This window comes from Myodes glareolus, chromosome 6 (assembly GCF_982192425.1).
Source record: "Myodes glareolus chromosome 6, mMyoGla1.1, whole genome shotgun sequence".
Lineage (NCBI taxonomy): Eukaryota > Metazoa > Chordata > Mammalia > Rodentia > Cricetidae > Myodes > Myodes glareolus.
Genome location: NC_142031.1, coordinates 61,125,451 through 61,140,106, shown reverse-complemented (window position 1 = coordinate 61,140,106; position 14,656 = coordinate 61,125,451). Strand labels below are relative to the sequence as shown.

Sequence of the window (14,656 nt, the reverse complement as noted above, 5' to 3'; positions counted from 1 at the left end):
TTGTCTACCTGAGGTCATCTCGCAGTTAAAGACAATGTTTTTTTCCCATGAACATCTAGCTAGATACACTGAAGAATGTACTCGGGGACTTTGGAATACAGGGTATTTATTTTTTTAAAGCTCCAAAAAGACTTTAGGGAATAGAGAAGCAGAACAAGATTATCCTTTGTATTCCAGAGACAGACTAACAAAGGATTTTTGGGAAAAGCTTCAGTGAATTTCTTTGTCTTAAAAAAAGCAAGAGAAGAAAGACAATATTATAACTTCTATTTATAGCGAGTATTCTTGAATTGTAGGTACTATTTGTTTGGTTTTCCATTCCCCAGCTACCTGTCCAAGTCCCTGCTCATGCATGTCATCAGTCAGCACACACATTTATCTTTGTGATGTATGTAAACTATCTCGATTTTTTTTCTACAGATAATGCAGAGAAGATTAAGAATGTGTGAAGTAACTACCAAGTGTTTGGTGTGTGGCTGTTATTTTTCAGGTGTTCTGTTTTATTTTCTTGAGATGGATTTATATGTGTCTCAGGCTGCCACAACTTCACTATTACCCAGGAATGACCTTTAACTTCTGTTCTTTCTGCCTGTACTTCCCAAGTGCTAGGATTATAGGTATGTTCCACCATACCTGTGTGACTATGTAACACAAGTGATAGAAGCCCAGAGACAGATATTGGGGTTCAAGACAAAGATCAGAAAAGCAAAATAGCCAATCACTAGAGAGATCTTACCTCTACCAAGGCTCAGACAAACAAAAGGGCAATCCTGCCTCTATAAATCCTCAGATTGAGCCTGAGTGGAGACCTGTCTCCTCCCGTTTTGTATTCCTATCTAGTGCTAGGATCAAAGGCATGTTTCACCAGCTCTCAACCTCTATGGCTGACTAGTGTGGCTGCTGGGATTAGGTGTGCACCATGACTGCCTGGCTTGTATGGCTGACTAGTGGAGCTGTTTTGCATTCTGGTCTTCAGGCCAGCTTTATTTATTAAAATACAAATGAAATAACACTATATGGCTATCTTCAGTACATAGTCCATGCTATACCAGCATGAATTCTTGCTTATCCTAGAACAAGTGTTGGTTGCTTCCTAACTGCAACATGCCTCTTCTGGGCTCCTCTCTCTCCTGTACTGGTTTTAGATCCTATGAACACACAGCACTCAGGCAATATTAACAGAACCTTAACCATCTCACCAGACATGGTTATCTATACTAGCATGACAAAATTTTTGATAGAATCCACTTAAAGTAGAAAGGGTTTACTTTATCTCATGGTTTGAGAATGTATTCTTAGCACAGAGAACACACTTGTGAGAGCAGCTTGTAACTGAGGCGCCCAAATGTGAGCCTGCTTGCCCACATCTGGACAGATCAGAAAGCAGAGATCAGGTAGGAAACAGAACCAGATTATAAATCAAGGCCAGTCCCTAGTCACCTTTCTCCACTGGGGCTCTGCCCCCTAAATGTTCTCCAACCTCCCAGTTAACTGGTGGTGCCAGTAACTGGAGGCTAATGTTCAAAAGCGTGAGCCTGTGGGGGACAGTGCACAGTGTTGTACTCATCCCTTCTCTATACGTCAGGGTTTAGTGTCCCAAGGGTTTTGAATCATGCTCTAGACTTTTGCTAACCTCTGAAGGAATAGCACATATAGCAGATAGGAAAGAGTAAATGAGTCAGGTAGAGGTTCATGCCTCTTTCATTTACATTATGATAGTATCTGCTCTCCCCTATTTTGATATATATCTGTAATGTCATCTTTTGAGATTATACTCTAAATTTCTAGTTTATGTGAAATATTAGGTTATTACATAGCTTACAGAATAAGTTTTTTTTTGGAAATATGCAACAGCTGGAATAGGTGAACGTGCTTGACTCCAAGACTGACATATGTGTTCTATCCCTAGAACCCATGTGGTGGAAGGGAGACAGCACTGACCAATGGTACTCTGACCTCCACATGCATATCATGGCATGTAGGTACTACCTTCCTATAACAGACCCTCATAAGACAGATAAATGTAATAAAAATCCATCCAATGATGAAAATAATGTTCTAAACTAGTGTATTAAACCTAGAATTAACAAAATGCTGTTAACATCTAGTTTAAGGAAATACACTTCTCCTAATGAACACCTTCATTCTGTGGCAAGACCTTGGGAAGATGTGCTCCAGTCACTCTGAACAACCACATGGTGCATATTCTCCCCACCCTACAGATGAATTCATGAAACTGGAGGATTAGAGGACCTGTTTGAGATCAGCCTGTGATCTATGTATCATCTGATGTCAAAGCCATCTCTGAGTATAGTTGGCTTCTCAGTTCTTTGTCTAGAGGTGGGGCCCCATTTAACCCCTTTCCTTCCCCTGTTGCATGTTAGCATATGTATGTATATTGTCATTGTCCGGGTCTTATTTGGGCAGCCACATTGTTACAGTATCCTGGTTATAGCTTCTCTGTCACTTCTGGGAGACTCAGCCTCACAACAGATTTCCTATTCCAATGTCTCTTAGAATCCTTCACTCCCTGCCTCCTGCTGTGCAGGAGTTATGTTGTAGGTGTGTCCATTTGGGCTGCACATATCAGTTATTCTCTGTATTCTGACCAGCTCTTGTTTTCTGTGAAGATCTCCGTCTGCTGCAGAGGGAAGCCTCTTTGATGTAGAGAAGTGTAGGCAGAGGTTTCTGTCCCACCTGGTTTTGTAGCCATTCAGTTCCAAAGAAGCACACAGAGGCCTACATTAATTATAATCTGGTTGGTCTATTAGCTTAGGCTTCTCATTAACTAACTCTTACATCTTAAATTAACCCATAATTCTTGTCTGTTTTAGCCATATGGCTTGGTACTTTTTATCAATGAGGCATTCTTATTTTGCTTCCTCTGCATCTGGGTGACAACTAAAAGCTGAGCCTTTCTTCTTCTCAGAATTCTTCTATTCTGGTCACCCCACATATATTTTCTGACTGGCTACTGGCCAATTAGTGTTTTATTAAGCCACCACAAGTGACAAATCTTTACAGGGTACAAGACCATTGTCCCACAGCAGAGAAGTATATAGTTAGGAATCACATTGTGTAATAAAGTGTTGTTTAACTAGTTAATACATGTGTAAGTATATTTTGATTTCTGTTACACACATATGCACTACCTTACCCCTTTGACCTGCCCTCCTTTCTAAAAATCATTTCCCCAGAATCATGTCTTTTGTTTTGCGATTTGATAAGTTTAACCAGGACTATCTTTGTGATCATGGATTTGGAACTAAGCCATTGGATCCTAGTAGTGTCATAAGTGGGTAAATAAAAGAAAATGTGTTCTCCTCACGCAGAATCCATCAGTAGTCAGTAGTTCATCAGGCAAGGTTAGGTTCCCATGAGCCTCTCCCTGATCCATGATTTGTTGCTGGCAGGCCCATTGTAAGCAGCCATGGTTACTGTGAGATCATGATATGTTGGTTAAGTCATTCCCAGAAAATGGCACTTCAGCCCTTCTCCCTGTCTTTGACTCTTCCTTTCTTTCCTACCTCTCCTTGTTGATATACTGTGAGCCTTCAAGGGGATTGTATAAATATCTTATTAGGGCCATGCACTAAATTATCACTTATTCTCACTCAGCACCTTGAGTAGCCATGTTATTCAAAGTTATCTGAGAGAAGGAAACCTAAAAAAAGAAAATGCTTCCGTAGATTGGGCTGTAGGCAGGCCTGGAGGACATTTTCTTAATTAATAATTTATGTGGAAGGGCCTAGCCCATGTGGATGATGCCTTCCCTGGACTAGTGGACCGAGGTTCTATAAGAAATCAGACTGAGCAAGCCATGGAGATCAAGCCGTAAGCAGCACCTCTCCATGGCCTCTGCATCAGCTCCTGCCTCCAGGTTTTTGACCTATTTTAGTTCCTATCCTGATTTCCTCCAGTGATCTACTGTAATGTGGAAATGTAAGCCAAATAAACCCTTTCCTCCCCACGTTGTTTTTGGGCATGGTGTTTCATCAAAGCAATAGTAACCCTAACTAAGCTATTTTACAAAACATTATTTCTTTTATATTCTAAAAATCTTGTCTTGATTCAGTTGCTCTTTTGTTGACATCCCCTTCATTCTTTTGTACTTGCACAAATGTCTTTTCATGCTACAGAACCAATAGAGAAGAGTGGTTGAGCACTCCACCCCACCCTGGAGTGTCACGTCCTCAGAGAAGCACTCAGCAGGCTTGTGTTGCCGCTGCTGCTGCTCTTTCTTGTTAGTAGAGGAGTTGTTAAAGTAGATGACCCCTTATCTGTTGCCACAGCTGATCATGTGACTGTCTGTGTATCTCTGTTAGTTGATTGTTTTTAAATAAAGTGCCAGATGGGCTGTTTAAGTGTGGTAGAAGTAATTGCCTGTTTGTTTGTTGTTGTTGTTGTTGTGAAACTATAGAGCTTTTCCTTTTAGCTATTTAATAACTTTTACTAATTATTTTTATAATAAAGTAAATGTGTTTTGAAATGATTTTCTCCTTTTATTATTATTCTCATTAAGCCTTCTTTCCTTCACTAGAGACTACAAAAAGTAGAATCATTTGCCTTCTTCTTCTGGATCTCTACATTTCTGACATCATGCTTTTTATCCCCACCTCTTTTTATCCCCCCATCTCACATAAGTTTCCAACTCACAGAAAAATGTTAAGTATTGAAAAAACTCACCTATTTCCTTTTACCATTGTTTGGTCAAGCGTGCACATTTGCCTCTCTCTCCACCCCCATGTTCTCCATCCCTCTTTATGCACTCTTGCTGTGTGAGCCTCCCAGCACAGCGTCTCAGCCCACTGGGCCTAGCTAGTGCTCTGGCTGCTGTATTTTTTTTATTAAAAATTTCTACCTCCTCCCCATCTCCCTTTTCCCTCCCCCTCCTCACCTCCCTCTCCCTCTCCAGTCCTAAGAGCAGTCAGGATTCCCTACCCCGTGGGAAGTCCGAAGTCCTCCCCCCTCCATCCAGGTCTATAAAGGTGAGCATCCAAACAAACCAGGTTCCCACAAAGTCAGTCCATGCAGTAGAATCAAAACCCAGTGCCATTGTCCTTGGCTTCTCAGTCAGCCTTCATTGCCAGCCACATTCAGAGTGTCCAGTCTGATCACATGCTCCATCACTCCCAGTACAGCTGGCCTTGGTGAGCTCCCATTAGATAGTCCCACCCCTCGTGGTCCTGACTTCCTTGCTCTTGTTCTCCCTCCTTCTGCTCCTTATTTGGACCTTGGGGGCTGCTGTATTGCCTGACCTCTCTGGTCTACTGCAGGAATCCACGGCTACAGTGACTTCAGGTGTGCCACAGTCATGCAATGCCTATCGCATAATTCACTCCTCTGCACCCACTGGCTCTTCATTCTTCCTGCCCCCTTTCCCTGATGTTCTCTGAGTCTTATGGAGTTGATATCAGTGTCCCATTTCTTCCAGATTTGCACTTAGGCATCTAAACACCTCCACCTGAGACTGCACAACTTCTGCATCTTTTTCAAGTGGTGTTGAAGCTTTCCTGCTTCAAAGGGTACCATCATTCCCATTCCATGCCTCCAAAAGCTTTAATACCAATGGTTGCCATTATTTGAAGTACTTAGGCATATGCTAGGTGTGTTACACACACTGAATATACTACCAGTTTTCTACTTAATTCTGAACAACCCTGTGAGGAAGGCATCATTATTCATGTCTCTTAACAAGTAAGGAAACTAAGGCTTGGAATTCTGTCAAGAATGCTGTGTCTGGAACCTGAGGCAGGACCTGAAGTTTCAGGCTGCACTTTCAGAAAGCCAAACTGTCCCTGCAGCCTGTGTTCATCGTCTTGGTCCCAGAGGTGAGAAACTGTCCCTCTGTAGGTCGCTCCTCTGTTCATTTCACACTGGAGCTTTAATCTCTCTGAGCTTCCATGTTCTTGGAATTGAAAGTCCTTGCCTTTTCCCTATGCCCTTTCCCTGAGTTACGTTTTCCTGTCTGCCCTTACGCATATCTTGCTTATCCTTGATCCTTTTCAGATGCCGCACCTCTTCCTCCAAGTAATTGCTCAGTTTTGTCATATTAATAATTTGGACAAAGGCCAATTCATACATCTTTCTTTTGCATTGTATTGGTTCCTTGAGGACAAAGTCAATGTAAATTTTAATATCGTCTGTGACATCGAGCACAAACTATAGTGCTGTAACAGCGGCAACGCTTATGAAGATGATTTTGACGAGGGTGGTGGTATGAAGTACTTTCTCTGTGCCATGTACTGTGCAAAGTGCTTTGCATATGTTTTCTTGGTTACAAGATACTTTCCCAAGACCTTTAGCTATAGAGGGAACATGGCATTCATGGTTGTTGTTTAGACTGTTAGAAAATGATGGCGCTGAGAACCAATTAGGTCTAAAATGACCTTGTTGATACAGATCTCCACACAGGAAGTATTCAGGGAATACCTGTTCATTCTCTTTCTTGCATAAATATTTTCCAGTTTCTATGTATGTCTACATACACATAGAATTATGTCTTCTCTTTTGTGTACAATGTGCATACATGTGTGTGTGCACATTCACATAGATGTATGTCTTCACTTGTGTGTACATGTGTACATACATATATGTGTGTTTATATACACAAAGGTGTATATGTCTTCAGTTGTGTACAGGTGTGTATGCATGTATGTGTGTACATATACATGACTATATATGTTTCCACTCATGTACGGGTTTTCATGCATGTGGCTATGTGTGTACATACACAAATTTAAGTATGTCTTCACTTGTGTGTACAGTTGTGTGTACACATGTGTGTAAGTGGAGGCCAGCAGTTTTTTTCAGGTGCCTTCCTCAATCCCTGTCCTCCTTATTGTTTTTAAGTTTTATTAGTTGTGTGTATATGTATGTGCCTGATTGTCTATGTATAATATTTGTACTATGTGTGTGCAGTGACTGGAAAAGCCACAAGGGCATCCTCCTGGAAGGTGCCTGGTGTTGGTGCTGAAAACCAAGCTCAGATCCTCTGCAAGACCAGCTAGTGCTCTTAACCACTGAGCTTTCTTTCCAGCCCTTCCACCATAGTCTGTGTGCCTGCCTCCAGGCCTGGCTTTTCCACGTGATCTCTGAGGATTGAATCAGTTCCTCATGTGTGTTGGCAAGCACTTTACTGACTGAGCTATCTCCCACCCCCAGTTTTTCTCATTTCTAACAAGTACTAAGAAGAAAGGGTAGGTATTGGTAAAGCTAGCAGATGATTCATAAATTTAGAAATGTTTAAGCCAACTCTTTGTTTTATAATTTCCTTTTTCTTTAATTCTATTTTTAATGATGTTGCCATAAGACAACATTTGTCAGTATATGTATGTGCCTGATTGTGTATAATATTTGTACAGTGTGCTGTGGTAGATGCTGAGAGACATGTTCAATGGCAACACTGAATCTAATTTTTGGATTTTTTTTGTTTTTAAATATATTATTTTGGTCTTGTTAGAGTAGGATTTGGCATAATATTTGACCTGGTCTGCAGCTCAGTTTAGGAGATTCATACGAAGAGCTTTGTAAGGATGTGATTGTACAAACACTGCATAAAGCAGGGCCTTCGGGAAGGGAATCTGTCATGGGTAACACTTAGCACCTATCACTGACATCAGCAAGTTAGTGCATTCACTGAGATGGCCCTTTCGGGGTTACAGGAAAACCGATCCTAGGTTGGGAGGAGAGGTGTGCAGAACATCTCCTTCACTGCATCCTTCTGGACCTCACGGCCATATAGTAGCTAAGCATTCACATTCTATTTCTAGATAATATTAAGTGTGTACCCACATGCATAAATTGTGGTCAAAGTGAGAAGTGATGGAGAACACGGGCAGTGGGGTCAAACCACTATACATGACAGGTCCTGGGGAGGTTTTACCACCTCCCCGAAGCCACGTCTGTCCTGGCAAATGTAAGTGGTGATGTCTTGTTTACACAGCTGTTGCCCACTAGTAATCAAGTATATAAAATTACTAGCCTGGGACCTGACACTGTTAGTACAAGCAATTAGACAAGCTTTCCAACTTGTTAAATTTTCAAAGAAATAAACTAAGAGCATAGTAGTTAGTGGTTACGTCTTGTCAGCTTTATGAAGCACAGTTTAATAGGCTACTGTTTAAGAATTCCATTTATTTTACATAGTTTTTAGATCTTCCAGTATGGTTTGCTGTAAGTCACTTAAAACGTATTTTTTTTTTTTCTAATTAGAAAACAAAGTCAGTGGTGGCATTTGCTTACTAAGAGGGACACAAAAAGCCTCAGGAGTTTCTCTTCCCATCTTGTCTTGCTCTGCAGGGAGGAGCTGGTGTCCGCTGAGGACTTGCTGCAGTGGCTGCGGCCTTTCTGTGCTGACGACACCTGCCCTGTGAGGCCTCGAATCCAGGCACTCCAGATCTTGGGGCAGTCTTTCCATTTGAGTGAGGAGGACAGCAAGCTCCTTGTGTTCTTCCGAACAGAAGCCATTCTCAGAGCCGCGTGGCCTCAGAGACAGGTAAGCTGCATCTCCATTCACATCCTTCCTCAATCAGCGGTAGGTAGAGGGCAGCTTCAGTTGCTAATAGTAACCACCTGGGTAACGCAGACTTCCATTAAGTTCATTGCGCTGGCTGCAGACTAATGGTACTAACTGCTTAGTGATGGATTCTGGGTAATAAAGTCTATTCTGATTTTCATACGTGGCTGAACATGACTGTGTTTATTAAACATATGTCCATATGTCCACTGCCCATCTTTAGGACGGTTGATGATGTTGGTTAAATGGACTTTGACCTTTTCCAGGAGAAATGCCTGTGTGCCTGGAAAGGCAGGTGGCTTCCCTGTGAACTTTGACGTGACCTTTCTTCTCCTGTACCACTGTGGGCTGGGAAGACAAATGTCTTCGTTCCTCAGACCTTTGGAGGCTCCCACAGGCCTCCACTCTGGAACGTGTCTGATCACTGCAAACTTTACTGAACTTTGAATTTTCTTTTCTTTCTCCTTCCTTCGTTTCTCTTTCTTCCTTTTTAAAGTTCGTCTCCCTGTATCATAGAAAGTCTGGAAGATACAGGTCCTAGCTAGCTTTATCTTCAACAGGACACAACCTAAAATCATCTGAGGGAGCTCAGTTAAGGGATTGGCAAGGAGGCCAGAGCCCACTGTGGGCACCACTGCCCCTAGGTAGGCAGGTCTGTAATCTAAGGAGAGTGAGCTGGAAAGCCTGTCAGTGATCTGGTCCTCTGTGATCTCTGCTTGAAGCCCCCACCTTGGCTTCCCTCGATGGACAGCGACTGAAATAACCTATCGCCCTTCCAGGGGGCTCCTCCTCAGGTTTTCATTCGCTGTTTCTACTTTGTTGCTGTGGCTGTAACCTGTTTGCTGTCATCCTTTGAGGTCCATGAACTTCATTTCAGGAGTATTTGCTCTGTGAAGGAGCAAATGTTCAGGCTCTCTGGAAGTCTCAGAGTGACAAGTGAAAGTTACCCTGTGTCTCATTTACATTTTTATTTTCTCCCTGTGTCTACTTTCCTCTCAGATAAGAGCAGTTTCGCTGCTTCTGGCAGGTAATGGTCAGGTCCCTTAAATATTTGCTAGTAGAAATAAGCACACCCCACGCTGGCGTTGCTGGGCAGCTGTCCTGGGTATTTTCTGAGGAAGAGTGTGGTGACTGCATCTCTTCTGTGTCTGCCTGGCCTTTTCAGAGCACAAGGGAAGTGGATGAGGAATTTTCCCTTGTAGCTGAAGCGCCTTCTTGGTCTTTGGGAAAGGAAGCAGCGGTTTCAGAATAAAAACATGGCTGCATCTGGACTGCTGTGTTAACTGTGTCTGTGGTTTAAATCATCTCTGCAGTTGCCAGTTTTCAAAGACCGTGTTATCTTTCTCTAGAAGTCTGGGGAGATTGGGCTCTTGTGGGCAGTGCATGTCTCTGTCTGCCTTCTGCCTCTAGGTCTGTCACCCTGTGGAGGACTGTACTACTGAGACCTTCACACTTTGTGTGCAAAATAGAACCTTGAGCTAAGGTAGACAGTGGTCCGCTCACCTACTCGGTCATTCCGTCCTTGCCGTCCCTGCATCCCAGATACCTGGAGAACAGTGGTTCCTGATTCCTGTTTCACCTTGGCCTCTTTCTCCTTCAGGAGCCTTTTCAGTTCTCCTGCTGATAGACCCACTCTACAGACTAGAGATGAGACTAGATAATGATACCGCCGTGTTCAATTACAAAAGGAAAATGTGGGTGCCACATTCGCCATGCTGGTAATCCTCTTAGGCAGACTTTGTATACATCAAAGAGGTGCTAATATTTAATTATCCTCAAAGTGCCCAAAGTAGTGGCCCCACAAATCACTGTGTTGCTGGGAAACCGCCAGTGCCTGTGAGATCCAACATGGCTGTGACGCCTGCCCTCACTGCTTCACAGAGAGATAGCAATTTCTAGTTTTCTAATGATTAGTTAATGGAATTAAAAATTCAGAGACCCTCAGTTTTCAGCAGTTTGAGAGGCTTTAATTTCCTTCCCAGAAATGCAGCCCTGCATGGTATGAGTGGGGAGGAGGAGAGGAGGGCTTATTATATTAATCCCTTGGTACAGTTTATCAGAGGTTTTCAGCTTTTGTAATTTTCTAGTTAACTGGCGCATGAAAAATGTGGGTCAAAATACTGATGTTTCCTTTGAAAGCTTCCATACCTCAGCACCTCAGGTTTTCCCATACTCTTATATAAAGGGGGACATGTAGTTAAGTTTTGCCTTTTTACTTTTTGGTACATCTGGATTTGGCTGTGTAAGACGTTGCTGGAAAGAGTTAGTTTGAGATAACACTTACTCATGTTATGAAGTTACATGACTGCCTGGTTTGAAAAAGCAAGTCCATGCTGAGACTCCCGTGAGGGCCCAGCTGACCTTCATTGTCCAAATATTAGTAAAGTACAAACTTCTCTTCTCAGGTAGACCTAAAGAAATTCAGTATGCAAAACCATATGGAGTTTGCTGAAAATAATTTACTGTTGCAGTTAATGCCTTCAAAGCTAAGAGTCCACATTTGATCTGCTTAACCTAGTACAGGTGTGGAGCTACGCATGCACACAGAGATAATGTACCTCTAACAGCCGTGCTGTCCTGCTGTCCTGGAGCTACCTCCCTGCTCAGGAGCTGTTCTGTAGGAAAATATATGGGCATCCAAAACTGAGGAGTTGCTGGAGTTTTGTCTCTCAGGGGTGACCTTTGTGAAATGACTCCGCAGTTCAGAACAATCTGTTTCCTTGCTGTCTTCATTCTTGTCATTTGCCACTATCTGAAAACTTCCTCCCTAACTCTCTGCCTGTTTGTTATATCATATCTTTCTTCTTCCGTTAGAATATAAATTCTTTGAGGGTAGAGATCTGAAAGATCCTCTGTAAATATTTGTTGAATAAATGAATATTAAGTTTTTAAGAACCTGACCAAGGTCATGCCTCAAATGGCAAGACAGAGCTCCAGCTTTCAGAGTGCTGTTCTTGCCTTTACCGCCTACTCTTTAGCTGGAGGCAAATGATTTACCTGGGGTGAAGATGTCCTTTAAGCGTGACCTACTGTGTCTGGGTTGATGTGATTTAGTTTGCCACACTGTCCTCATGATGACTTCTGACTAGCTTGTTGCTTTCAAATGGCAGCAAGCATCATTTTCTAGACATGAGCAGGAGAGCTGAGATTCCCAAAGAGAATTTTGATCTCTTTTCCCCACAATGATTAAAGTCAAAAGAGCAGCCATGTTAACCACTTGTAGATCTATAGAATCTCCCAGTGTGGCCCTTTTGGTTCTCTTCGTCTAGATATCCTCCCTCTCAGTGCTGTGGGAGTTATTTCGGGCACAGCAGGAGACTGTGAGTTTGATCTATGTGTGCGTTAGAACTGTCATAGGGAGTGATTAGCATCCTCCCTCCTTTAGCTGATATTGTATGACTGGCTTGTGAGGGCTGAGGGAGGAACTTCAACTCGGTTCTCTTTAGTCCCAGAGCCTGTGTTCTTGGCTATGTGCTGCAAATCTCCATTTGCTGGGGACATGCACGTACTCAGCACCCAGTCCTGTTGCACGACATGCAGTATGTTCCAGAAGCCTTTTCTCCTCCCATGTATTGGGTTTTGTTAGACCTGAGAAATCAGAAGTTTGAAGGATAACAGAAAGCATTTCTTTGTTATTTCACAAAGTCCAAACAGTGCTATATGTATTAACTACTGTCCAAATGGAATGTTGGGAAACTCTGTGCCTGCTGACTAATGATTGTGGCAGTAAAGCACTATAGAAATATTTATCAGTCATTCCTCAGGCAAATAGTATATCCTATGAACTGTAAGTGCTGTGGGTATGGAAATAAGTAAGATACTTGCTTCTGGAGCCCATGAGTTTTTCACATACAGAGACTTGAATTCAAACCCCAGTTTCACTACCCACTAGCTGTGAGCTGGAGAAAGTTAGTAATTCCCTCATCTCTAAGTGGGAATAGCAGAATCATTGTGAAGATTAAATGGCATAAAAATTGTAATGTTCTCACTTCAGACAAGGTAATCCTTGCTGTGTTGGGACTTCTTATTGCCAGTAGTCAGTAGAGTGTCCAGATACCAAGATAAGTGTTTACATGTAACACAAGCCTCAAGGATCACGTGTAGTCATATGTCAAGGCAGTGAGACCACTTCTCTGATTACTTCATCAGAATCAGGTAATTGTGTGCAAATAGCTAGACACCATTGACTTCAGGTGACATGGGGTGGGCAGGCTTTCAGGAGCCCCATGTGTTCTGATCAGGGAACGTGGAACATGATGGCATGGTGGTATATGAGCAGATTGCTGTTTTGGGAAATGAGCTGACTGTGATGGGGAGGACCTGAGGCAGTGGTCTGGTTTCTGAACTTCGCTCTTGCAGTAGAGATGGACATGATTGGTGAAGAGAGCCTGATGCCATGCTCAGATGTGGGCAGAGGAGGAGGCAGTTTACTGTTGCTCCTAATTTTGCCTGTGACTAGAAGGGACGTGGACTACTTAACTTGCTGGACAATGCAGGAGGAGAATCTAGCCCCTGAGTTCAGGCAAGTTATCAGTATGCTTTAATCAAGACGTCAGTTTGCTCTATTTCTAAACAGCATTTTCTGTAGCATGCTGGAGCAGCAGTGACGCAGGGAGGCTCAGTTGGTCACCTCCACAAAGATGTCTTTGTGGGCTTAATGTGCCTTGGTAATGGTGATGTCCCAGGAATAGACTTGAACTTACCAGATGTCCCCAGATGTGATCCCTGGCTTCCCTTCTCTCTCTCAGGCTCATGTCAGGTCAGTTGTCTGTGTAGTGGATAACTGTATCCAGTGACTTTTAAAATGTCATTTCTGTGGGTTTGTTGTCCCTAGTGAGAGTTTCATTAGGACAGTGCACACAGCAATGTGAGGGTTGATCTTACCCTCCCGTTGCCTCTTGTCTTTCTCCCCATTCTCACTGGCCCCTTTCCTCTTCTCCAGCAGTCTTCTGTCTACCCACATGTCTTGTGTAAATTTGAAATTCTGGGTCTACATATGAGAAACAAGACACAGTGTTTGCCTTTTTGGGCCTGTTGTATTCTGTTTAACCTATAGATCTCCATTTCTATTCGTTTTCCCATAGATGATATAGTTTCATTTTTCTTTATGACTTCATAAACCTCTATTGTGTGTGTATCACATTTACATTATCTATTTGTCTCAATGGACATGTAAGCTAATCCCATCCCTTGATCACTGTGATATGCAGATCCCTCTGTTGGGTGCTGATGTAGAATCTCTCAGCTACCTAGGAGAGGTGTAGCCAGTTCATAAGGTAGCCCTGTGTCGAGTTTTATAAAGATCTCTATGCTGACTTCCTTGATGTCTGGCCTATTTGCATTCCTACCACTAGTGCCTAGTGGTTTATTTTGCACTGCATCCTTACTAGCATTTATTTTCATTATTTGAGCCATTTTGACCAGGATGGAATAGAATCTCAGTATGGTTTTTATTTGTATTTCCCTGGTGAGTAAGGATGTTGAACATTTTCTATATATCTATTGGTAATTTGCATTTTCTCTTTTGAGAACTATTTAATTCATTTTTTTCCAGTTTTTGGTTGGATTTAGGGAGTTTAAGTTTCTTGGCTGTAGATTTAGTCTAGATGTCAGATGAGCAGCTAGCCAGGACTCCCTCCTATTATACTTTCACTGTTCACTCTGCTATTTCCTTTCTGTGCAGAAGCTTTCTAATTGCATGATTTCAGTAATCTCCTCATACCGGCCATTCTGTACAAAGATACTTGTCTTCTGTGCTCATGTGGACTGCAGAGAACTGAAGGGAAAGAAAAAAATGAGAGCGTGTGACTGTTGGGCATTGGGAAGACAACAGAGCAGCTGAGGTTTGGACTTTCGTTTTGAGGTGATGTCAGACTTACAAAAAGGTGTGTAAATTGTACATAAATTTCTGTGAATTTTTCAGTTCAATTCTGCAAATAATAATGGCTCAACCATAGCCACATGAGTTTAGTACTGCTTCCTGGTAGGTACCCAGCTCCTCCTCTGTCAGTGACCTCTATAGTCCCTTTCTGAACCACATCCACCCAGGTCACACACTGCACTTCTCCTATCTCCTTAAATCTGTGACAACTTTTTAGTCTGGTTTATATGTTTGGTCTTTTATGGTCTTGTTACTTG

General features: G+C 42.5%; 1 protein-coding gene across 4 annotated transcripts in view; it reads left to right on the top strand.

The window, feature by feature from the left end:
- Nbas (NBAS subunit of NRZ tethering complex) overlaps positions 1 to 14,656 on the top strand; it is a 305,952-nt gene that overhangs the window by 261,118 nt on the left and 30,178 nt on the right. For all 4 annotated transcript variants that reach the window (XM_087907244.1, XM_087907242.1, XM_087907243.1 and 1 more), the window contains exon 48: positions 8,302 to 8,497. In XM_087907244.1, the coding sequence (XP_087763370.1) occupies positions 8,302 to 8,497 (196 nt within the window). The remainder of the gene's footprint in view (positions 1 to 8,301; positions 8,498 to 14,656) is intronic.